Below are 25,683 nucleotides of genomic sequence, written 5' to 3' on the forward strand. Positions count from 1 at the left end.
AACACCCCAATTCCTTCCAACATCCCAATCCCTTCCAACACCCCAATCCCTTCCAAAACTAGGTAGGAGAAAGGGTTAGTAGGAGAGGGGGCACAGTTCTGTAAGTTGCTTCCTGCTGGTTAGGGTCGTGGGGTTCATTGGAGCGAGTCCTTGTTTCAGATACCTCCAACTTCTTGTCTCACTGCATTAATAGCAATAGGAGCTGCAGCAGCCTTCTTCTTTCTCAGAGCTCTCCACTCTCTGGGCCCTGGCATTTATTCTCTCTCCAGAGTCCTCAGATTGAAACTATCTGCAGCTGGCAAAGAGCCCCTCTCAGAGCCTGCTCGAGGAAAATAGTTTGCTGTTGTGGACTGTCAGGATTAGTCCCACATCCCACACCTGGGATTAAAACAAAAACATGTTTATATCCAAAGCATATCCCACCTTCAAAGTGGGACACTAAGCTATGAAGAGAGGGAAGAGCTGTTCCAGCTCAGATGTGTGAAAGGAGGGATGCTTTGTCTTGCTGGATCTTTTCCTTTCAGTAAAAGGGTGACATTTCCTTCTCTCAGCACTCAGAATCCCAGCACTTGGGAAGCAGATCTCTGAGTTCAAGGCCAGCCTGATCTACAGAGTGAAACTGTCTCAAAAAGAGAGAGAGAGCGAGAGAGAGAGAGGATATAATAGAGGGAAATGTGACGTGTCACTGATGCTTTGCCTGCTAGTCAAGTTGTAACTTGACTAGCAGGCAAGTCTGTATTCTTGGTGCTCTTTTCTACCTTAGGTTTAGGATAAGTTCTTACCTTAGGTTTTAGGATAAGCTGCCAGAGTGGCCTTGAACTTGAGACCCTCGTGCCTCAGCCTCCCAAGTAGTTGAATTAAAAGTCTGTGGCACTAAACCCAATCTTGGACGTTCATCTTTACATCATGTTTATCTTTGTAGAAACTGACTCTAAAAGAGAGGGGCATGATGGCTCATGTGTATAATCCCAGAATTTGAGGAGCTAAGGCAAGAGGAACGCTACAAACCCTAAGCCAGCCTAAGCTATAGAGTTACAGACCAGCTACAGGGTGAGAGACGCCTCAAAAAGAAGCCACAACATTTGTATGGAAAACAGGAAGAGGAAGGGAGAGGCTCCTCCATCTCTCTTCCTTAAAGGACAAAACAGGAAATGAGTTATTTTTTTGCACTTTCTCATCTCTCACTTTCGTCTTTATCTCCTCGGCCCCCGCACCACTGACTTGGAAGAACAGACATCTAAAATGAGAATCGTAAGATAAAGGAGACGGGACAGTGCGTCTGGCCGCCTGAATTCGGGGAAATGTTCCTAAATTTCTGAGCCCCAGTGCTTGTTTGGTTTGGTTTTGAGTTTTCGAGACAGAGTTTCTCTGTGTAGTCCTGGCTGTCCTGGACTCACTTTGTAGATCAGGTTGGCCTCGGACTCACAGAGATCCACCTGCGTCTGCCTCCCAGAGTGCTAGGAGGATAGGTGTGCACCTGGCTCAAAAAAATATTTTCAATAAAATGAAAGAGCTGGCTAACTAAAGTAGATGGTTGGGGGGGAGGGGCGGCTAGGCTCAGGCACTGTACCTCAGCCAGTGAAGTAGAGAGCAACTGAGGAAGACAACTGATGGCAATCTCTGGCCTTCACATGGCTGTGTACAACATATGTTGCCCTCACACACACACACACACACACACACACACACACACACACACAGAGTATCAATATCAAGCACAAGCTTCAGTAAATGCAGATTTTTATTATTACACTATTGTATGGTGTCTAAGCCAACGTGCGTGGACTGTGAGAAACTGCATTATCTTATGAACCTAAGAGGAAGGAGGAAGAAAACCCAAGACTGATGCTCTTGTATAAATGAATGGTGCTTTCTCCTGGCATAAACTACATCATGCATCCTGGGATGTAAAGTGGGTGAAATCGGGTACCATCACAGTGCATCCCTGAAGGGCCTAGAGCATTTCCATGCTGCCCCCATTCTGATGCCTCCATTCTGCTGGGAGCCCCCTGCCCCAAAAAAACCTGCATTAGCCCATAAAGGTAAAAAACCTGCTGCATTGTTGGAATAGCCTTGAGGTGACCCACTTTCCATCTCATTGCTCAGCTACCACAGAAGCTGAGTCTTGAGCTGACCCACTTCCCTTCCCAAGTGCCCTCTCCACGCTATCACTTGTGCCAACATCCTGAACAGGCTTGGTACTCAAGGACAGGCCCATAAATTTAAAAAATAACTAACTTCTTTCCTAATTGTATCCTAATATCTGTTCATAGTTTTTGTTTTGTTTTGTTTTGTTTTTGTTTTTGTTTTTGTTTTTTTTTAAAGGAGCTCCTTTAAAAAGCAGCTGTGGTGGAGGCTAGAGAGATGGCTCAGAGGTTAAGAGCACTGGCTGCTCTTCCAGAGGTCCTGAGTTCAATTCCCATGGTGGCTCACAACCGTTGTTGGTCTGATGCATGTTGCTAGCTCTCAAGATCTGGGTACAACTATCCGTACTGTGTAAACCTACCTGATTGACTAATTAAATGGCCTGTGCCTAAACCTGGGCAGGGCAGAATGGGGTAGGCATGGCTAAGGTTCCCTGGGCTTAGAGAAGATAGAATCATGGGGCACACAAACAAATGGGAAGAGAGGAGGAAGGAGGACACCACAATGGGTTAGCATGGAGAAAAAAAACCACATGAGCTGGGAGAAAAGACTCCAATGATGGCCTGAAAAGGCCCAGATGAAGAATATATAAGCAAGTACCAAGGGGTTTATGTATGGAAGGTAGACCAGATGTAAATAAGGCCATTATAAATCTAACTGGTGCCTGTATCTTATTCTTTGTGATAGTGGGTTAAATAATACCACCACGATAATCTTAGGGCTAATAATAAACCTTGTACAGCCCAACACTTAATTTTTTATTTACGGCAACCATCTATAATGAGATCTGGTGCCCTCTTCTGGCGTGAAGGTGTATGTGCAGACAGAACATTGTCTACATATAAATAAATCTTAAAGAAAAAAAAAAAAGCAACTGTGTCTGGCTGTGTCCCTAGCCAGCTAGAAGCACTCCATGCAGTGAATAAAGTTGCTTCCTGGTTTAATTTGACTTTGGCGGTCCTGTCCTTATTATTTGCACAACCTCTAGACCCAACACAAGCCACCCACCTTCCCTAGTGGCTCTTGACAGGAAACCTGGGCTTCCAGCCTCTCTGTCTGCAAGAGTGAAAGGAGAAAATGGAGCCTGTTGGCTTCTTCAGAGAAACAAATACAAAAATCCTCTGTTGTGTAGCTCTTTCCTCCAGATTGAAGAAGCATCATCTCTTCAGGGAAAAAGAAGGCTCATGCAACTCACAGAAAATTACAAAACACACAAGAAAATTACAAGATTCTGGAGGCTTCTTTACGTCCTGTATAGCTTATTTTGATTTGTTTTTTTTTTTTTTTAATTCAGCTATGAGGGGGCTGGGAAGATGACTCAGCAAAATGTTTGATATGCAAGAATGGGGACCTGAATTCAGACCCTCATCACCTTGGTGTGGCTGTGCATGTTTGTAATCTCAGTGCTGTGGAGACAGGTGGATTGTTTAGGCTCAGTGGCCAGCAAGCCTAGCCTACTTGGTGAGTTCCAGACTATTAGGCCTAGCATGAGCCTAATTTTTAGAAGCGATGAAGAGAACTCAGGAGACTAGATCTCATGGCTGCAAAATTGCAAGAGGTTTATTTTAATGATTGCGCAATGGGGTCACCCCTGCTGGTCAGCAAAGAGTGGCACTGGGAGACAAAGGCCTTGGGTTTTTAAAAAACAAAGCGTGGGAATTTTGAAGTTTCAGTCTTGGCAATTTAGGATTGGATGAGGAAGCTATAAAGTAAGTTAATTGCTTAGTCTTAGGTGTTCAAGCTTGGCAAGTCCTGCCAAGTGTGGATGCAGCTGCAATTAAAGGTGGGGGTGGTTAGCTCATCCTTGAAGATCAGGGCTGTGGGCTTTTGGCCACAGAAGAAGGATTGAGGCCATCTGGGTTGGTTGCTAAGAAACACTATCTCGAAGACAAGGGTCTGGTCATTCTTTTTGCTGAGTGAAGGTCATTGCTTACTCGATTTTTTTTTTTTTATTTGTCCTTACAGATAGGGTCACATTTCTCCATTCTCTGGAAAGGTACTAAGAGGCTTTAGCTTAACCTGGACCTAAAACTCAAAACTATAGGCTTTAGAAGACATGTAGGTTACAAAGTTAGTTTAATCCTTTCAAGACCAGCAAGAGACTTTAAAAAACAACAGTAGCCAGGCAGTGGTGGCGCACACCTTTAATGCCAGCGCTTGGAAGGCAGAGGCGGGCAGATCTCTGAGTTTGAGACCAGCCTGCTCTACAGAGTCAGTCAGAGCTACACATAGAGACCCCCCCACCAAAAAAGAAAAAAGATAAAGCTGATATAGAAATAGTAAATCTTTTTTTAAAAACCTTTGAAAGAGGGCTGGAGAGACGGCTCAGAGGTTAAGAACACTGGTTCTTCTGCCAAAGGTGCAGAGTTCAATTCCCAGCAACCACATGGTGGCTTATAACCATTTATAGTGAGATCTGGTGCCTTCTTCTGGTACACAGGCACACATGAAGGCAGAATGCTGCATAAATAATATTTTTTAAAAATCTTTGAAAGAATACATTTTTAAAGGGGGCTGGAGAGATGGCTCAGAGGTTAAGAGTTCAATTGCTGAGTTCAATTCCCAGCAACCACATGGTGGTTACATCTATACTGTAATCTGGTGCCCTCTTTCTGGCTTACAGAATACATTTTTAAGACAATAATGCATTTTTCCTAAAACCTCTTGTTGATATTTGGGTGATATAGGTGACTACAGGCTGGTCTTAAGCACTGTGGGAAAGGAGGAGGAAATAGGACAAAGGGTCTCCTCAGGGCCAGAGACTTAGACAAACAGATGCAGGTGTTTGGGGATTTGAACTTCAGTCCTCCTGCTTGCATGTTAAGTGCTTTATCCACTGAGCCACCTTCCGCGCCGCGCCCAGTTTCTGAGCCTTCTGTGTTGTCCTGAGCCCAGCAGTCTCTAAGCATGTCAAGAACAGCTAGGATCTGCTGAGAACAAATTTTTAGCCCAGGCGGGCAACACTCTAGGGTTCAGAACCAAGGACAGCTCCTCCTGCATCCATGCTAGGAGTGAGGTTAGAAACTGGACGCTTGCAGAGGGCAGAGCACTGGAACAATCCTAGACCCCATAGTCTGGCCTCCGAGGTTTGCGTGAGAAGAAACCTAAAAAAACAAAAATGGTTCAGCCAAGAGTACACAGCAATTCAGTAGAGGTGGGGCTTAAAAACTACTTCCTTGAACCTCTTCAAGGCTCTCAGATACCTGGTCTCCAGGACACAATGGCACAGCCAGAGCTTGAATAAAGGCCTCCCAAATGAAAACTGGTGTTCTTGGGAATGAAAAGGAGAAATAGGTCTCTGTCCTTTAATTTTTTTAATTTATTTTATGTTTATGGTTGGTTTGCCTGTATGTATGTCTGTGTGCATGTACAGTTTCCATGGGCACAGTGCCCATGAAAACCAGAAGGCAGTGGATCTCCTTGGAAATGGAGTTACAGATGGTTGTGAGCTGCCTTGTGGGTGTTGGGACTCAGAATTAGGATTCAAGGTCTGGTACTGGGGCTTCCTGCAAGGCAGAACTGGGGCCATGCAGAGGTGAAAGGTCTTAGGGGCTAATGAGGCTTGGCGCAGGAAAGGATATGAGCACATCCCTATAATTCCAGCGTCTGGAAAGTCAAGGGGCAGGAGAATCCCAGGTTTGAAGCCAGGCAGGGCTATGTTGAGAAATCCTGCCTATAAATTAATTAACTACTTAATTAACTAAGTGTCATAAAGTCTGGGCTTTTCTTGTGTGTTTTGTGTGTCAAGCATGTTGTCTTCGAGAAAGGCTGGAAGGCTGGCCTCCAAGAGGCCCATCGAATCTTCTGCTCTGGCCTTCAGCCGCAGCAAGAGAGGAAGTTTCCAGCGTCTCCGGCAGGGAGGCTCCTCCTGGGTGGAGTCGGCTCGCGGCGGCCACGCCCCTCCTCGACTGGGCGGAGCATGCAAATTTTTCGGAGAGCGTGCTTCTGCGGGGGGAGAGACGCGAGGGTCCCACACGCACCGGAAGTTTCTCCTGGGAGCAGAGCGGCTGAAGAAATTTGTACCAGAGTCCAGTACTGATCACGAGAGCGATGAGGGGCACAGGAGGGAGACAGAATCTCGAGGACGCTCACCACAAGTGCAAGCGGGAGGCTAAGAGGACGGCATCGGCTCTGAGGACTGTGTACGGTATCGCTTCTCGCCCTTTTGGCTAAGATCAAGTGTAGTATCTGTTCTTATCAGTTTAATATCTGATACGTCCTCTATCCGAGGACAATATATTAAATGGATTTTTGGAGCTGGGAGTTGGAATAGGAGCTTGCTCCGTCCACTCCGCGCGTCGACCTGGTATTGCAGTACCTCCGGGAACGGTGCACCCCCTCGGGGAACTCATGATACCAGTCTAAAATAGAGCTTTTTTTTCAGTTTGTAGTCAATTTAGTTTATTGTTGCTATCCTGCTTGTTGGGTCGTATAGCTGCTTAGTCCTGTGTCTTGCTCTGCTGCCTGTGTTATTCTATCCCGAATTATTTTCTTTTACTTACTGATCCTACTCTCTTTCCACTGCACACGGTCGACCTTTTTTCTTAGACTTTTTTTTTCTTAGCTTTTTTCTTAGACCGGCTGTCGTTTGCCATAGGACACTAGTGTGTAATACTCGCGTAAGTGAATGGGTCCTCTTTCACAGGACCCATATCAAGAGCTTTTTGACTTCAGAGTTTCCTTTTGAAAACTTCCACTTTCGGCAGAAGGAAGAAGGGACATTTACTGAAACACAATATTGGGGCATCTCAGAAAGAAAGGGTTGCTTCTGGAGCGTTCCAGAATATCCGCGGGATCACAGACACCCCTGAAGCAAAGGAGCGTGCCTCAGTTACCCTCAAAGAGGTCAGTGGCGAGCAGAACCCCATCCAGGTCATGCTTATGCTGGACACCTTTGCCTTCCAGGCCCATCTGCCATTTCTACCTAAAGCTTGGACAGTTTGCACAGTTCAAACCAGCACATTTCCAGGAGAGTGATGACATCACAGAACCAGGGTTCCAGAAGGCTGGGGTGGCCAAGAACGCGTGCCTTCTCAAGAGGAAGGAGAACCATTAGGCAGATGGGGCCAGAGAGTGCTTGGTGAGGAAGAGGAGGCTTCTGCCACAAACCACCTTGTCCTGTAGATCCTCCCAGTAGGCCCTGGGCTGGCTGGGAGCTAGGACCAGAGAGGTAGGCTTGGAAGCTGGATAGGCCACGTACTGGGACCACTGTCACCCCAAGAGCACCCTTAGAGACCCAAAGGGCCAAACCAGACCTTCCAGCTTCCCTTTCTAAGAAGCCAATCTTTGGGAAACATCCTGAGTCAAAGTCAGGAGGGCTGCATGACATATATCAATGTGCTAACTAGCTATTAACCATTTACCTAAAAACCTTAGTTTATCTGGGTCCTCTATATTCCAGCTTAAATACTAGAGTGGGGTAGAGAGACCAACCAAATAATGTTGGGAGCGCACGCTGCGTGGGCAAAGACAGAACCAAACCAGGCAGGGACCAAGACCACCAGATAAGCCATCGTGTGTGTGTGTGTGTGTGTGTGTGTGTGTGTGTGTGTGTACACCTGGCCTTTGTCCTTGAGCCTGCTTTAAGGGGAAATATAACCATGTGATAAGACCAGCCCCATGTGCTCACAACCCAGTCATTGCATAGATGATCCCCTCTGTTTGGCTTCATTTCCTTATGATGAGACCCAGGCTGCCCAACCTTGGCCAGAATACCTCATAAAAGTTAAGTGGTGCTGGGCAACGGTGGCCCATACCTTCAGTGTCAGCACTCAGGAGACAGGCAGGAGGATCTCTGAGTTCGAGGTCAGCCTCGTGTACAGGGTGAGTTCTCACAGAGAAATTCTGTCTCAGAAAACCAAAAGAGTAAAATAGTTTTAAAATAGATTATGGTCCTAATTGCAGAACTCTGTGAACACACTAATACCTATTGGATTTTATACTTTATTTTCAAATTTATTTTCATTAATTGAGACAGGGCCTCAGTGTGTGGCCCGGGCTTCCTTTGAACTTGTGGTGATCCTCCTGCCTCTGCTTCTCAAGTGCTGGGATTACTGGTGTGTGCCACTATGCCCAGTCTGGACTTTATACGTTAAGTGAGTTAGTTGTATGAAATATTAATTATATATTGTACATCGTATCTCAATAAAGCCATAAAGAAAAACACTGTTGCAGACTTGGCCCTTGAGTGCCCTTTGAGCTGCTTCTTGTGTCTCTTCAACATTCCCAGCCCATATCTTGAACATTTACTTTCTGGTAGAAGGTAATTCAGAATTATGTCATACCCCTTCTTGCTCTAGGTCCCTTTGGGTTTTTTCTTTTCTGGGGGGAGGAGGGTTAGGATGGTTTGAAATAGGGTCCCTCTATGTAGTCCTAGATGTCTTCCCTATACACACCAGGTTTTCCTGGACTCACTTTGTAGACCAGGCTGGCCTCAAACTTACAGAGATCTTCCTGCCTCTGCTTCCCCTAGTGCTGGCATCACAGGCCTGCTGCACAGAGCCTGGTTTAAAAAATCTTAAGAGCCAGGCACAATGGCACACGCCTGTAATCCCAACACTCTGGGAGGCTGAGGCAGGCAGATCTCTGTAAGTTCGAGGCCAGCCTGGGCTACAAAGTGAGTCCAAGATAGTCAAGGCTATACAGAGAAACCTGGTCTTGAAAAAAACAAACAAAAAAATCTTGTTAATGGAACTTAGCATCCAGTAGTTTTAGTTGTCTGTAAAATTCATAGAGATGTGTGTTGTGTCCCCTAGCTTATCGCGCTGATAAGCTGGGGGGAAGTGAATCAGTCTGTTCTCCTCACAATGCTCCTTGGCTCATAGTCTTGAGCAGGAGCTACTGGATGCAAGGACTGAAATGTCTTTGCTGTTCATCACTCCATGCTTTCTCTTCAGTTTCCTTGGCTGCTTTCATCATCAGTGTTCACACCAGAGAGCAAACGATTGTTAATAATCATCTCAGTTGCTTGGATAGTAGAATTCATAATTTCCGCTGTGTGATTTGTAATAAAAAAAAAAATAATACTACGTTTCAGAGGGGCAGTGGTATAGCTCATTTGGTAGTGTGTGCCTGGTATGCAGGAAGCCCTGGGTTCAGTTCAGTCCCCAGCATCCCATGAAATAGGGTGTTGTGTCATGGGCGGGATTGGGGTTGCAGGAAGATCCAGGAACGTAAGGTTGTCCTTGGCTACACAGAAAGTTTAGACAGCCTTGGGCTACCCTGTTCCCTCCTTCTCCCCTCAAGATAATTTTTTTTTTAAATGATGTGAAAGGCCTTTAAAAAGATATGGATGTGTACGCCTTTAATCCCAGTACTTGGGGAGGCAGAGGCAAGTGGATCGCTGTGAGTTTAAAGCTAGCCTGGTCTACAAAGTGAGTCTGAGACAGCCAAGGCTACACAGAAAGAAGAAAAAAAAAGAAAAGAGAGAAAAAAGAAAGGAAGGAAGAAGAAGAAAGGAAGGAAGGAAGGAAGAAAGAGAAAGAGAGAGAAAGAAAAAGAAAGAAGAAAGAAAGAAAAGAAAGAGAAAGAAAAGAAAGAGAAAGAAAGCAAAAGAGAAAGAAAGAAAGAAAGAAAGAAAGGAAAAAGAAAGAAAGAAAGAAAGAAAGAAAGAAAGAAAGAAAGAAAGAAAGAAAGAAAGAAAGAAAGAAAGAAAGAAAAGAAAAGAAAAGAAAGGTAAAACCAAGAGAGGCGTCCAGGAGCAGACGTGGCGGTGCACGTCTTTAGATGCAGGCAGATCTCTGAGGCCAAAACGGTCTACATAGTAAGTTCCAGGTCTCACTACATAGTGAGACTATATACACAAAAGAGAGAATGAAGAGAGACAAGTGGGAGGGAGAAGGGAAAAGAGGAGAAAGAGAGAGCCCCGCCCACTAAACGTGCTCTCCCTTGGAGCTGGCTAGACCAAAGCTGCTGGTAACCGCCACCATCGACCAACCGCCACCGAGGAGTGAGGAGGGGCACCAGCTAAGACCGTCTGCAGAGCCACCACCCCACTGTCCTCCAGAAAGCCCAGGTTGAAAGTCCTGGACATATGTCCCTCTCACTATCAGAAACGGATATAGATTTGCAAACGAATTTCGTTTCGTGCAAACGAAACCAAATTAGATGCGCTTGCACTTTGGGCCGCGATCGAAGCAATATACGCAGGCGCGGTGCAGGAGAAGGGTGCCCTACTTAGCTTTCTGTGGTTGGATGGGAAAGGTGGAGGAGCGGCTGTGTCTCAGGTACAGTTCCAATAGAAGGGAGCAATTTCTTACCCGTTAAGAAACCTTCTCAGCCAGAGTTGTGGCTTCGGCTTCAGCTACTGGGGTCTCTGTGGAAGCACAACTTTTCCCCCAACTCACTACAAGGTCTTAAATCACGCTAGAGTGCTCCTTGAAGACCTGGAAACTGCTTGAAGTGAGCTAGGAGCGACAGCTGATCCTGAAAAGCCCAGAGGAAGTCCAGCAAAGAGTCTGCAGTTCAAGTTCCAGAAACTTCTGTGGAGAGTGAAGCTGAAAATACAGTAAGACTTCAGAAGCCTTTGGGTCAAGATCAAATTCACTGTTACATTCTGCCCTATAACTCCCAAGGAGACAGAATCTCCTAGAATCCAAAGGGATTCTGGGCTCAATCTCCAGGTTCTCTTGTGGAAGCTGAGCCTTCTAATCAGCTTCATCACAGCCACCTCAGCCTTCTGAGTCTTCTAAGGAGATGGTGGAAGGCATCAGAGGCAGGCAAGAAGGTCCTTGAAGACTTAAACCATTTCCCAGTAAGCAGGAACAGCTGAGTCTCCTGAGGAGGCAGAATTAGTTCCGGAAAGTTAGCTCAAAGTGTCAGCTAAGTGTAAAAAGACCCCTGAGGAAGTCAAGGCTCCACTTAAGCCAAAAGCCACTCCAAGCTTCTATGAAAAGGCAGTTGACACTCCACTAATTTGTGAAGTGACAGTCTGAGCAGGTAAGAATGAGGCTCACCATTCTAACTTTCCCATTCCAGTGAGGCCTGTGGATGTTTACCAGAGCCTACCAAGGATGGTGAATCTAATCTGGTCCAGCAGGAGTCTCCAGTGTAACCCACAGTGTATGCCAAGGGCATGGAACCTTCTCTCTGAGCAGGAACAACCAGCCCAGCCCTCTGGGTTTCCCAGGGAAAGATAACCTGGCTTGCTAGCTGGAGGTTCCAGCTCAAGCCTGAGTTTACGGAAGAATTTAAACCTTCTCCAACCCACCAGGATAAAACAGCTCACAGCCCAGAGTGTGGCTTTCCTCCCGCCTGGGGGCTGTCTCCCACCAGCCCATGAAGTCAGGAGGGGCACAAGCTGAGGTGCAAGGCTAAAAAGGCCAGCAAGCACTCCGAGAACCACGTCAGGAGCTAGCTCAACTTTTATTCCAAAGAATAAAGGCTATGTACCCTTTGCAGAGTGGGTGAGGGGTTAAAACTAAGGGCTTTAAGGGATGCTTGATTTGCATTAAACCGAACTCCTATCTATGGATGGGAACACAATCCCGTAATTATTCTATAGGGCAGGGAGGGGAGAGCTATCAGAGAGCCGCAACCTCAAACAGAAGGTGCCTTCCAACATCAGAGCATCTTGAAGTGACATTTCCCATCAAGGTCACTGTCAAGGTCAGCATTCAAGCCTGTCCAAAGTGACTATGAAACCTTCAGATGTGCAGTGTAGAGGAACATTAGAAGCCAATGCAGAGGTAACAACTTCTCCAGGACACCCCAAGCCTACAGCTCAACCAAGTACAGTTCCAGTTAATGGTGTAGGACCTTGTGGGACCCAGCATGATGGCTCAGCTCTGCTCAAAAGCCTCTCTGTTGCTAGTACATCTGGAGGCCTCAGCTGGATCTCCAGAACCTATCCACCTGAGGCCACAGCCAAGAACTCAGATCCCCCCCCCCCCCCCGCAGGCTGATGTTCCTCCAGCCCAGCAGGAGGCCAAAGCCTAGCCTGCAGAGCTCCTGATGAAGCACTTATCTCAGCCTCCGCCAACCCGTGGACGTGATCAAGTCCAGCTCCCATTATCACACAGTGTCACGTTTCAACCTCGAGAGCCGGTTAGTGAGACTGAGACTTTTAACTGCAGAGGTAGCCCTCCCTGTCTCGGTCCCCAGTGTCATCTGAGATGCTTGAACCCTTGGAAGACAAGCAGCAGGTTACACTTTTGCAGCCAACACCCTGTGCGAAGCATCAGCGTGCTGCAGTTGACCCAAGGGTCCCAGCCCAACCGGAAGAGCTCCTGGGGAACCTTCTCCAAGCCAGCAGGGGAGGAGCTCAGCTCTGCCTCTTCTGCCCCTGCAGCTGTTGATCTTCCACCACAAGATCCCAGACTGAGCTGCAGCATCCTCTGCAGAGGCTAACTCCTGTTCCTCCACTGACAGATTACCTACGTCGTGTTCAAGGTCTGACGTCTGACTGGGATATTCGGAAGCCGGTGCTGAAAGTTTCCTAAAACCACAGCTAAGCACCTGGGCCTGGAGCTCACACGATCCCCAGGGTGTGTGGCAGAAGTCGGACCTGCTCCATCCCGGCAGGAGGCCCTATTGTCCCCACTCCACCCACTCGGACATCCCTGCCCAGCCAGCCGCCAGGATTCTCTGAAAATGAATCTTCTCCAGCCCTGCAAGAGGCCCCGGCCCAGACTCTACATCACCAGCAAAGCAGCAGGCCCTTCCTCAACTCACCAGAAAGCCCCACGTCTGCTGTGAGAGCCCACCAGGGAGGCAGAGCCATATCTGGCTCAGAAAACGTCCCCATCACAGCCCGAAGCACCGGCTGAGAAACAAAGGCGGAACCGTTTCTAAGCAAGCCAGCCTAGCTTAGTCTTCAGTGCTCTAAGGAGGGCAGAGCTTTCTCTGACCCAGACAGCCTCCAGAGCCACCTGAGGCTGTAGGTCAACCTCCAGCAGATTAGGAAGTAACATTTCCAATATCAATCCCAGGTCAAGCTCACATTCCCACATGATCCAGTGTCACATTTGAAGCTCAAACCAGCGCACACCATGACTTCAGAGCCTGCCATAGAGAGACTGAAAATCCTGCAGTCCTGAATAGGGCTAGACCTTCTCCTTGAAGAGAAGGTCTAGCCCTATTGGGTGTCATTTCCACACTCAAACCATGTCTAGGCTGGGCATCCATATCTCACGAAAGTCACAGTTCACCCTTTTGACCTGGAACTTCGACTGCAAGACTCAGTGTGGAGGCTGAACTCTGTCCAGCCCTCCGGAGTCTGCCCTCACTGAGCCTGCACAGCCCACACAAGGAGCATACAGCTCAAGCTCCGGGGTTTTACGAGATGACATGCAACATCAGGCCAGGAGCCAGCCTGTGTCACGAACTGCAGCGTCACCGACGACGGAGGCTGCGTGTCCTGAAGTCCCTAAGAGGATAGCTGTGCCTCTAAAACGCCCTGAAGTGACGCTTTCACCTCCTGACCGAGTTCAGGCACGCTTACCAAACCTAACTGAAGTCACAGCTCAACCTTGGGGGGGGGGGATAAATTCTACTGCAGAAAAGATTCGATTGTGCAAAGGAAAGAAGATGCCATCATGAACTCCAGCACTGTTCTGCAGCGCCAAGACGAGACACTATTTTGCGGTCTCGGGCCGGCGCAGGGCTTGTGTGGAGGGGCCTGTGCCACAGCGCCAGACCTGCAATGGATGCTTCACCATTTTGTAGGTATTTCACTTGTGATCTGCATCTTGCCAGACGTACCAGCCTTTTCCTCAAGGCCTCCCTGTGTCTTCCAGACCTTGCCAGCCTAGAGGCTGGATGCCCTGCTCTTACCTTTGCTTGTCAGCATCTCCTTGTCCTCGTCTTTTAACTCATCTCGTTAGTGAAGAGGTCAGAGTTGATTCTGGGGATCTGGGGAGATGGGTTTGTGGATAGGTAGTGTTTGTCATGCAAACATGAGGACCGGAGTCAGGACTCCCAGCATCCATATAAAAGCTGATTGACACAACACATCCCTGTAACCCCAGCACTGGGGGGGGCAGGAATAAATAGAACCCTGGGGCTGGGCAGCCACCAAATGTAGGTTCAACGGGAGACTGTTGTAAGTTGCTGTTAAAATGTACTATTAATTATCTTTTAGTAATGCTGCTGTTAGTCCTAAACAATGATATACCCAAATCACCACACAGAGACTGGGATTTATTAACCTAGAAAACAATGCTGGGCAATACTTACTCCATCCTAAACCTCCAAGCCCTCATAGTTTCCTAACACTTAGATTCACCCCTTATACTTGCTTTTTGTGAAATCTTAGGTCCGGTTCATTCTCCACTTCGTTCCAAGACCTCTCTCTCGGCTCTCTCCCAGCTCTCTCCTGCTCTTCTTCTCCTCCTCTCCTTCCCACACCTTCCTGTCCTCTGGCTCCTCCCTCTTATCCTGCTTCCTTTCCATTGTTCAACATTGTGGCTGGTTGTTTTATTTTGGCATGTTTGCACAAAGATGAGACAGGTGATGCTTAGAACAAGTATCACAACGCAATGTCCGGATTGAAACCACAGAGTTGGGGTAGAAATCGGTATTTGAATGAACAAGGGTAAGGTGTACACATTCCACAAGAACATTATACCAACAGGAGACCCTGTCTCAAAGATAAGAAAACAAAAGAGGATGACCCTGACATTGACCTCTGTCTTCACATGCATGTGTTCAGACACCTGGCCACATAGGTAGACACACACACACACACACACACGGAGGGTGGAAGGGAAGAGATTAAGCAGCCCTGGAGCAATTATTTAGCTGTGACTGAACTCCCTCGCCTGTAAAATGGAGATGATGAGAGCTGCCGCTTCACAGGATTGCTATGAAGCATAGAAGAGTGAAAACATGTAATGCTTCTCAGTACCTCAAACATATATGAGTGTTAACTAGAATCCAATCCCTGTTATGTTCCAAACTCATCTCTTTTTTTTCTTTTTGAGATTTATTTAATATGTATACATATGTTCTTACACCAAAAGAGAGCACCATATGTCTTTATAGATGGTTGTGAGCCACCATGTGGTTACTGGGAATTGAACTTAGGACCTCTGGAAGAGCAGCCGGTGCTCTTAACCTCTGAGCCATCTCCCCAGCCCCAAACTCATCTCTTAAAGTTCTCATTGTCTTTTTATTTGTGTATCATGTGTGCTGCAGTGAGCATGTGCAAGTCAGAGGATAACTTCCTGGAGCAGACTGGCTTCATCGTGTGTTTCCTGGGCATCGAATTCAGCTCATGATGCTCTGTGGCAAGCGCCTTTAGCAGGTGAGCCATCTCGTGGCCCCAGAACCAAATCTCTGTCCTTAGCTTTCCATGCATTGCATCTGTTTTGTGCAATACTCCGGGCTAAGAACTGTGAGAGCCGAGGCTTTGTGACATTGCCTTGAGAACTTAAAAATGCTAGATCATGTAAGAAATGACGTCTAGTGAAGTGTTGGACGAGGATGCAGGCTGTGGTGCTGTCCTTCTCCACACTCGATGAGGGGTGGGGGCTAGGGAGAGCCTCAAGGAGCCCCAACAAGTGTGTATAGTGTTCCTTTGAGACAGGGTCTCATGTAGTCCAGTTGACCTCAAACTTGCGATGTCACCAAGGATGAGCTCGTGGGCCCGTTGCCCCAGCCTCCTGTGCGCTGAGATTATAGGCATGTCCCACTACACCCACTTTATGCAGTCTGGGGACTGAACAGGCCTCACACATGCTAGTCAAGCAACGCTCCCACCTGTGCTTGCTCCAGCTGCTCCAGAATTGATAAATAAGCGGAGGAAAACCAAGGGAGTACAACCTAGGTTAGGGCATAGCTGCCGGACGGTGAGGATTTGGTAGGCCAGTCTACCAGCACAAAACTGGCTCAGGAGGCAGAGAAGGATGTATCACGAATGAACTTGACTGTGAATGCTAGGAATCTGAAAAGTCACAAAGTGACTTATGGGAACATTGAAAGATTAAAACATATCATTGCATGTGTATGTGGTATCTGTGTTTAAACATGACCATCTGTATTTGAAGATGCGTGGGTGGAGGTCAGAGGAAAACTTCTTCCCAGCAGAAGTGTTGGACAAGGATGGAGGCTGTGGTGCTCTTGTTTTCTCCTTCCACTTTGACGAGTCAGCACCTCTTGTTGTGTCTCTTGTGTTGTGTGCTCCATGGCCTCATTGAAAGAGTTTTGGTTCTGTGTTTGTGTGGGTGTTTTGCTTGCATGGATGTCTATGCACTATGTCCATTCAATGCCTGAGGAAGCCAGGAGAAGGTGTTGCATTCTCTGGATCGAGACACAGCCAACTTGGAAACACAGCCAAAGCTCTTAACTGTTGAGCCATCTCTCCAGCCCTGTTTGTTTTGAGATGGAGTCCTCGCTGTGCAGCCCTAGCTGGTCTGGAATTTGATATGCAGACTAAGTTAGTCTCAGGCTCAGAGAGATCCTCTTGCTTCAGCCTCCTGATTGCTGGAACTTAAAGTATGTACCAGCTGGGCTCAGTGGAGCAGGCCTGTAATCCCAGCACTCCAGGAGGCAGAAGCAGGTGGTTCTCTGTGAGTTCAAGGCCAGCCTGGTCTACAAAGTGAGTCCAACACAGCCGGGGACACAAAGAAACCCTCTCTCAAAAAAAAAAAAAAAGAAAAAAAGAGAGAGGAGAGAGAAAGCCAATTCCAGGACAGCCAAGGCTCCACAGAGAAACCCTGTCTCGAAAAAAAAAAAACATGTACCACCTCATATGGTGTGTAGAGTGTTTATGTGGGTTGTGTGCATTTCAGCGCAGTGTCTGCAGAGGGAATTTGACGGCCCAGAACTGCTGTTACATGTGGTTGTGAACCATCTGACATGAGGGCTAGGAACTCAGGCTTTCTGTAAGAACAGCCAGTGTGTTGTTACTGGACGCTTCTCCAACCTCTTGTTTGTTAAGAGAAGGTCTCACCATGTAGGCAAGGCTGGCTTCAAATTCATGATTCTCCAACCTCACTCTGTCACAGACCAGATGTGTCCCTAACACTTCACAGTATGAATCTCAAGTCTCCTGGCCAAGAAGGGAACACCCCCACAAGATTTTAGTGTTGTTTGGTTTGGTTTTTATTTTGCTTCGAATCCTGGCTGCCCTGGGGCTTGTTATGCAGATCAGGCTGGCCTCAAATACCCTGAGATCCACCTGTCTCTGCCTCTCTCCCCCACGCTAGCCACATCTAGCCTCCTTCATAGTCTTTCTGTCTGTCCAGAGAGAAGACAAGACTGTGTTCTTTTCTGGCAAGGGTCAAGTCAAGATGTTTAAAAATACTGAATTTAGTGCGTGTGTTTGTATGTGCATATGTGTGAATATGTATGTCCATGCCAGGTGCATATGTGGAGGTTAGAGACACTTGCAGGGGCTGGTTTCTACCAGGTGGGTCCTTGGGCTTGAACTGTCTGCCTTGTGGGGCAAGTGCCTGTACCCACTGAGCCATTTCACAGGTTCTGCAAAGTTAATCTTAATCCTTTATACACAGGTCCAGAAGTGTGTACATTATTAGTCATTATTGACACTTTAAAGAAATAGATGATTCTTTTTTTAAAAGGAACTTTGAATTGGCAGGAAAAAAAATATATGAACATAATTATTAGAAAGTAAGGAATGGGGACTGAAGCCAGGTGCGGTGGCGCACACCTGTAATCCCAGCACTCGGGAAAGCAGAGGCAGTTGGATCTCTGTGAGTTTGAGGCCAGCCTGCTCTACAAAGGGAGCTCCAGGACAGCCAGGGCTACACAAAGAAATCATGTCTCAAAAAAAATTTTTTTTAAATCTTAATTCTCTTGGGAAAGGAACCTATGGACACAAGGGCACGCCTGGCTCTCAGAAGCTTTGCATGATTCTCATTGAAGCTGGCATAAGGAATGAAGTGAGAACAGAATGGCTCTGAGCTTGTGCACTTTGTAAAAGGCTTTTTAGATTTACTTTATTTTACGTGTCTGAGTCCTGTCTGCACATCTATGTGTGCACCAAGTCCAGCCCGTGCTAGAGGAGATCAGAAGAGAGCCTCCGATGCCCCAGAACTGAGTTACAGACGCTGTGAGCCACACTGTGGGTGCTGGGAACCAAATACGGTCCTCTGCCACAACAGCAAGCTCTCGTAACTGTTGAGCCCTCTCTCCAGCCCCTGACCTTCGGCACTTCAGGATTTCAAGTAACGATTGTCTGGAAGCCGCTATTGCTCTGTTGATCGAGTCCACGTAGGGATAAACCAGCTAAACAGGTCTTCACCTATACCAAAGATCCCTGCCAACACTTAAGGGAGAAACAGGGAGGGTATGGTATGTTTTTCTGTGGAGAGCTTTCTGTTGGGTCAGAGCTTCCCCAGGAGCAAGGGCTACACAGGAAGGCACTGGTGGAAGGTGTCCGTGTCCTGCTGAGTGAGAGAGGAGGTGTCTCTCTGTGATCCCTCAGAAGCCTGGCCCCGCCCTGGCCTCCCTGTGGAGGGGGCTCTGTCCACTCTTCCGGAGGCAGGACTGTGGGTGTGAGAAGGTCCTCTTCCAGTCAGACAAATCTGCAGATTCGGGCAGCCATTTCTCTTCCAGCCCTAGAAGGATGGGGCAGTGGGCTGCGCTCAGGAGACTCCTGTGTGCACATTTCCAGGTTCTGAGTAGGCAGCTAGTTGGCGAATGGTGGTCTCTCCATGTTGCTGCCATCTCACAGGTTTAAACTTGGGGTTTAAAACTTTCCCCCAGTAATGGTACACCAAAATTGCTGGCCCCTCATTTATTTGAGGGGGTGTATGGCTGTGAACTGTGGAAGGGTGGCTAGTCTCCTCTTACCCAAATCATTCTCCTTTTTGTTGACAGTTAACGAGGTGTCTATAGGGACCCAGGAGCATCCACGGAGGTGTTACGGGCTCAGGAGGAGAACAGCAGCACTGAGCTCACTACTGACTCGGAAAGGGAATACCCACGAAAAAGATGGTCGCCGGGCGTGGTGACACACGCCTTTAATCCCAGCGTTCAGGGAACCTGAGGCAGGTGGATAGCTGTGAGTTGGAGGCCAGCCTGGTCTACAAAGTGAGTCCAACACAGCCAGGGACACAAAGAAACCCTCTCTCAAAAAAAAAAAAAAAAAAAAAAAAAGAAAAAGAGAGAGGAGAGAGAGAAGAAAAGAAAGAAAGAGAGAGAATGAAAGAAAGAAGAAAAAAAAAAGATGGTCTTAGCTCTTCAGGCTTCATCAATGAGTGACTTGATTTTAGTGATGATGTTTGAGTGCCCCAAATCACATACCACCATTTCCTCTAGAGGAAAATTTGGAAGATGTGATGTTAACGCTGTCACCATTCATTAGAATGCTTTTTTGTTTCCTCTAATGTACAAGATGTAGACAAACCCTGGCTACTCTGCAAAATAATGCAGAGAGTCCTCTTCTAATTCACATCCAATAACGTGGGCTATAAGCCCGTCACAGCGGCACATGTTTGTGATCCCAGCACTCAGGGAGGCAGAGGGCAGGCAGATCACTGTGATTCAAGGCCAGCCTGGTCTACAACGTGAGTCCAGGACAGCCAGGGCTATTACACAGAGAAACCCTGTCTTGAAAAACAAAATAATAATAATAATAAAAAAGAAAAACAAAATAATAATAATAAAGACAAAACAATTCAGGCTACAAAAATAAGCTCTACATTTCCAGAACATTTGCTGGATGCAGAAACTGATGAAATGAGGAGAAAACTGCCATGCCTTGGGAATGGCAAGGCATTCCCTATCCATTTAGGTCCCAAATTTAAATGACAAATATTTGGAAAGAGATGGCCACCCACTTGCTAGGGTGGCTCGCAGCACCCAGGAAAACTGTTGCTGCTGCTGATCTACGACACAGTGAATTCGGGGGGGCAGTGAACAGCACATAGGTGAGGTAAGCTGGGAAGACCCCTGTGACATATGGAGGAGCCTGGGGGGCAGACCCCCTCTTCTTCAGTGATTCTGTGGCCCCTTCAGCCTTAAGGCTTGATTGACTGCTGAGATATGTACAGTTTTGTCATACAGCCCAGGCTGAGAATGCAGAGAAAAGGCAGAGGATGAACAGAGGCCTTGAGTGGCTGTAAAGCATCCAGAAATGGAGGAGAGTCAAATAAGCCTGAGACTTGGTGCTCTGACTGGAAAGGCCAAGGAAAGGGCAGCTCATATTTCCTCTTCTGTTTTCTGGAAGGGCTTTTCCCTGGATAAGGTGGCTATTGTTGAGACAGATAGAGGATGCGGAAAAAACACAGAGGGATGGGTACAGGCCTCTTAATGGCACAAGAGAAAACTGTGGCCCGGAAGCTCCCAAGACCTCTTTCCAACAGGGATGACATTTTACAAGGATGCAGGGAAAGTGGCTGGGGTGACGTACAATTCTTTTTATTTTCAAATACGGGGTTCTCAGATGTGGTTATAAAATATCTTTTCATTTGCCCAATGCCCTTGGCCTCTGGGAAGCAAACAGTGGCATGTTATCTTCGAGGGTTGAGGACTGTCACCTAAAATGCCGGCTGTCTTGGGACCTGTCTCTGGTTCATCAAGAGCCTGGCATTCCCAGCCTACTCCACCTGATGCCCCCAGGGCACCCCCCCCTCCCGGACACTCGGGGACTCTGGAATACATGAATCACTCGGCCAAATCCTGAAACTCGAGTTCTGGCTTTGTCGGGCGTGCTCCAGCCGATCACACTGGTGGAAAATCCACACCGGTTTGGTTTGCTTCTTAAAATATAGACTCATGGACAACTAGAGGCAAAGGGAGGCGCTAGCAGGACAAGAAAGAGAAAATGTAAGATGGAATTTCCCAAGACTGCTCTCTGCAGGCCTCTGTGCAGAACTCCGCACCGCTTCAGGTCACGCGGGCGCTCCTCCGTCTCCTCCAGCCCTGCGCAACCTCAAAACTGTCTGCCTCGAGTTCTGTCCAAATTGGATGCGCTGTTGTGACACTCCCAAATGGCTTTAGGCACGCACGACAGAGTCCAGAGCTGGCTGTTGGGTGGGTGGAGTGACAAATCCCCAGGACACGCCCTTCTCTGGTTCTCCAGACTAGAAAGTAGAAGAGAGCCCGCAAACAGTCGGTGGTCAGCGGGCGGCAAACCCTGGGGAGTTGCAGCAGGGAGAGCTGTCTGCATCGTGCACGTGGAGTCGATTGACATTCACTCATTCATTCAGCAAGCGGATTCAAGGCCAGGCACCTGCTGTCCTAGGTGTGAGATCTCACCCTTCAGGATGAAAACAATAAAGAAACCATGCACGCGTAATTGTGTCTAATACCTGGATCCGTGTTTCTACTTTTAGTTGCACACACACCAGAGGCCGACCAGTGTTTTGAGAAAAGGCAGGTGAGGGAGGGGAATTGGGTAGAAAAGCAGCAGGAGGAAAGTCTTCACAACACTATGCTATAAAGTGGGGGGCGGGGAGTACTTGTTAGAACTCAGAAATCACTGTCTCTCGTGTGCATTGAAGAGGTGCCTGTATGGGACCAGTGAGATGGCTCAGCCAGTGAAAATGCCTGCCGCTAAGCTTAACGACCTGAGTTCGATCCCTGGGACTCACATCGTGGGAGGAAAAACTTGTGGTCTGACCACACACGTGCCATGGCCTGCCCTCTAGCACCTGGAAGCCTGTTCCGCTGTGCTGGCCACACCCCTCCTGGAGAAGGGCGGGGCATGAGCATCCCAGAAGGCACTTCAGCCCTGAGCCCAGCAGGAAAAAGTTAGGCAAAAAGTTGTTCCGAAAAGCCACGTAAGCTGCCTTCCTGGGATAAGAGGCCCATCAGATAGTAAACTGGTAAGAAAAGACATGTTTTGCCTCTTAAAATATGGTCCTTGATGGGGTTGGATAGATGGCTCTGCGGTTAAGGGCGCTGACTGCTCTGCCAGAGGACCGGGGTTCAATTCCCAGCAACCACATGGCAGCTGATGACTAACTTCTGAACCAGGGCATCCAACAGCTTCACACAGACATACATGGAGTCAAACACCGATGTAATAAAAAGATAGTATATAGTCGCTGAGAGGTAATACGTATCTGATAGGAACATCCTCCACACGCCCCCTGGCGGTGCCGGTCCCCTACCACCCTCCTGCAATCAACGTCCCACAGCACTCTGGGAGGCAGAGGCAGGAAGATCACTGTGAGTTCGAGGCCAGCCTGGTCTACAAAGTGAGTCCAAGAGTCCAAGACAGCCAAGGCTACACAGAGATACCCTGTCTCGAAAACAAAACAAAACAAAACAAAACAGGGTGGTGGTCATGGTGCACACCTTTAATCCTAGCACTCGGGAGGCAGAGGCAGGTTAACCTGAGCTACCAATCAAATTCCAGGAGAACCAGGATTACGCAGAGAAACCCTGTCTTGAAAAACCAAAATAAAAGCAGAGTGGACTGTAAAGCCCACATGAACTCAGAGCCATCTTCCCAAACCACAGAAGCACACGGCGGGGCTGTAAACCTGGAACCAAACATGCAAGTCCTGATTCCAGGTCTCAGATACATTTCTCTGCGTAGCCTTGGCTGTCCTGAAACTCACTCGGTAGACCCAGCTGGCCTCAAAATTCACAGCAATCCACCTGCCTCTGCCGGAGTGCTGGGATTACGGGTGTGCCACCTCATCTATATTTTTTTGGGTGTGGAAAACAGTAAGAAAATGGTCTTTTTATCTTTCTGTTCACCATCTAGAAAGAGGACTTGATTTTTTTGAGTGACACAGCTAAAGGGTGCCATTGTGACTGTTTCACTTTTTGTTTTTGAGACAAGGTCTTTTGTAGTTGTTGTCTTGGAGCTTTTTATGGCCAGGCTGGTAGACCAGGCCCAGCTTGGTTTCATGTACTTTCAAGTGGGTCTTATTGTGTGTCTTGCCTTTAAGATGATGGAAGGTACCATCCTGAAGCTGCTTTGGCATTCAGCCAGTCATCTTGCTCTTTGTGAGTTCAAGGCCAGCCTGGTCTACAGACTTAGTTCTGGGACTGCCAAGGCCACACAGAGAAAACTGCACCCTGGTAGAGCACTTGCCTAGAATGTGCAAGGCCTTGGCTCCAATCCCTGCTGCCACTAACAGGAAAAAAGTGTCCCCACTTGTGCAGCCTGGTGCCTGCCACTGTTTAGCTGTCCTTTGACCTTGGCTGTCTGACACCCATCTGTAGCTCGTGACTCTGAAGCTGATCTCAGAACCCAAACCTCTCTGCAAATTTGTCCTTCAGCAGCTTTGACCAGAACTCTTGGAAGTACTCCTACTTGTCTGTCTCTAGAACCCACATCCCCTGGAGCCCCCATAAAGGCAAGTTTGAACAACTCTGCTATCCAAGAACCCTGAATCTGGTTACCTCTTACCCACTACACTGCTACCCCTAGGATCCAAGCCTGGTCACCCTTCTTAGGAGAATGGGATCAACCACCCCCACATACACCTGTCCACCCTGGGGCCACTCTGAGCGTTTCAACGAGGTCTTGCCTGACCATCTAGTTCCCCATACTTCCCTTAGTCTTTCACCTTCTTTAGGGGCTGGCCCATTTAGGTCCTGGACCTAGTCTCCTGGTTCACAGATTCCTCTCTGGGCTGGAGGGATGGCTTGGCTATTAAGGGAGCGACATTGTCTGGGGGAGATGTGAACAAAGCTCTCTTTCACCCTAAAACCGGCATTGACAACACACTTAAATGAATCTACCCAAGTCTAGCTTGGTGAATCAATGAGTTATTGGGGTTACTTAGAGGAACGTAGGTAGTTGCTTATAAAAGTGTGGGTGCGTTGGCACATGCCTGTAATCTCAGCACTCAAGAGAGGAAGGTGAATCTCTGTGAGTTCAAGGCCTGAGCCAAGGATACACAGACAAATCCTGTCTTGAAAAACAAAAAAACCAAAACAACAAAAAACCATGGGAGACTCAAAGGCAGCTGCTGCATAGCCAAAAGCCTATGCTCATAGCACCTGCATTCTTGGAGTTCTTTGACTCACAGGCAGCTGGGCTAGTGGGGAGAGGCTCCTCTGCCCAGTAATTATTACTGCTCACCTGAGTTGGGGGAAGGGCCTTGTGAATTCTGTAGGTTTAGAAAGCTTTTATTTACTATTTACGTCCTGAGCCTTGTAAATTTTATTTACTTCTTTTGTCTAAAAAAAAAAAAAAATAGATTTACTTATGTATATGAATGTTTTTCCTGCGTACGCCACGTGAGGCTCCCCTGGAACTGAGGTTACAGATGGCTGTGAGCTCCATGTGGATGCTTGGGATTTGAACCTGAGTCTCCCCTGCCCAACACACACACACAAACACACACACACACACCCCAGAGATATATGGCGCGCGCGCGCACACACACACACACACACACACACACACCCCAGAGATACATGGCTCAAATAAGCTTGAAATCGAAAGGCCCCTTTCCTCAAGGATCCTTCTATCCTTGGAGCTGGGCAGAGTGCGCGTTCTCGGGAATTGTACTCAGCTGTCAAAGCCCACCCCAACCCGTTGTTGATCTGACCGCCTAACAACAAAGCTCTCAGAACCAGGTACGCAACGTTAGAGAGGAAGGTGTGAGCGGGGAAGGGAGAAAGAGCGGGCCGCTTGTGGTCGGTGTGGCCACTTCTTGGAAAGACTGCGCGGGTATGGAGAGGGGGAGAGCCTGGCAAAACCCCAGGGAGACTTCAGCGCGCCGGCCAGCCTACCCAGAGGCGTCGGAGACAGTTCAGGCTCCAGCTTCCGGCGCGCTTGGGCGGGGCATGCAAATGAGGACGCTCTCGGGAACTCTGGGAGCGAGAAGAGCCACTCTGGGAGGAGAAATTCTCGACCTCTGTTGGATCCCACAGGCTTTTTTTGGGGATAACAGTGTTGGACGCGAGAGGACGGCAGAGTCGGTGTCGGGCGCGCGCGTGTGGACGCGTGAGCGAGTGTGACCGTGATGTGAAGGTGGGTGCGTCCGTCCCTGGCGCGGGCGGGCGGGGAGCGGCAGGTATCGCTTCTCGGCCTTTTGGCTAAGATCAAGTGTAGTATCTGTTCTTATCAGTTTAATATCTGATACGTCCTCTATCCGAGGACAATATATTAAATGGATTTTTGGAGCTGGGGGTTGGAATAGGAGCTTGCTCCGTCCACTCCACGCATCGACCTGGTATTGCAGTACTTCCGGGAACGGTGCACCCCCTCCGGGGAATAAAGCGGTTCGAAAATAAGAAAGTTATTAGTTTTCTTGTTCTGTATTCGTCACTTACACTTGGTTTTGTGAACGGTAGGCAGGTCGCCGTGGGTTCGAGGCCTGCCTGGTCTATAGCCCGCCTCCTTTTCTCCTTCGTCCCTCTGGCGCGGTAAAGCCACTGGTGTCCAGGACAGCCAAGGCTACACGTAGAGAAACTCCTTCTCGTGGAGCTCGGGCTCCTCCCCCTCCCCCCTCCGGCCCCGCCCTCTGCGTGCAGACGATTTGAAGTGCGCGGTAGTTCCTCGCGCAGGCGCACGTGCGGCCTTGCCATGGCGGAGGTGATCTCCTTTGTAGTCCCCACCCAGAGTGACAAAGTTTTGTTGGTGTGGGAGCTGAGCGCCGGTCCCCCAGCCGAGGCCTTAAGTGTGAGAGGCCGCGCGGAGGATGGGGGGGGTTGGGGGGG

At 48.2% G+C, this 25,683-nt stretch overlaps 1 protein-coding gene and 2 non-coding genes across 4 annotated transcripts in view; all 3 read left to right on the plus strand.

Annotated features, from left to right (window-relative positions):
• Positions 1 to 6,294: 6,294 nt before the first annotated feature.
• LOC129686588 (U2 spliceosomal RNA) lies at positions 6,295 to 6,485 on the plus strand. Its single transcript, XR_008721644.1, has one exon. It is a non-coding gene; the product is annotated as a U2 spliceosomal RNA (small nuclear RNA).
• An 18,554-nt stretch (positions 6,486 to 25,039) lies between these two features.
• On the plus strand, positions 25,040 to 25,230 carry LOC129686587 (U2 spliceosomal RNA). The gene has a single exon (XR_008721643.1). It is a non-coding gene; the product is annotated as a U2 spliceosomal RNA (small nuclear RNA).
• A 121-nt stretch (positions 25,231 to 25,351) lies between these two features.
• The window catches only part of Rdm1 (RAD52 motif containing 1), a 6,043-nt gene continuing 5,711 nt past the window's right edge, over positions 25,352 to 25,683 (plus strand). The window contains exon 1 of one of the 2 annotated variants that reach the window (XM_055619720.1): positions 25,352 to 25,645. In XM_055619720.1, the coding sequence (XP_055475695.1) occupies positions 25,550 to 25,645 (96 nt within the window). In that variant the 5' untranslated portion in view covers positions 25,352 to 25,549. The remainder of the gene's footprint in view (positions 25,646 to 25,683) is intronic. The other variant, XM_055619721.1, reaches the window with a different exon arrangement.

The sequence above is a fragment of the Psammomys obesus genome, unplaced genomic scaffold (assembly GCF_907164565.1).
Source record: "Psammomys obesus unplaced genomic scaffold, mPsaObe1.curated_primary_1811, whole genome shotgun sequence".
NCBI classification, from domain to species: domain Eukaryota; kingdom Metazoa; phylum Chordata; class Mammalia; order Rodentia; family Muridae; genus Psammomys; species Psammomys obesus.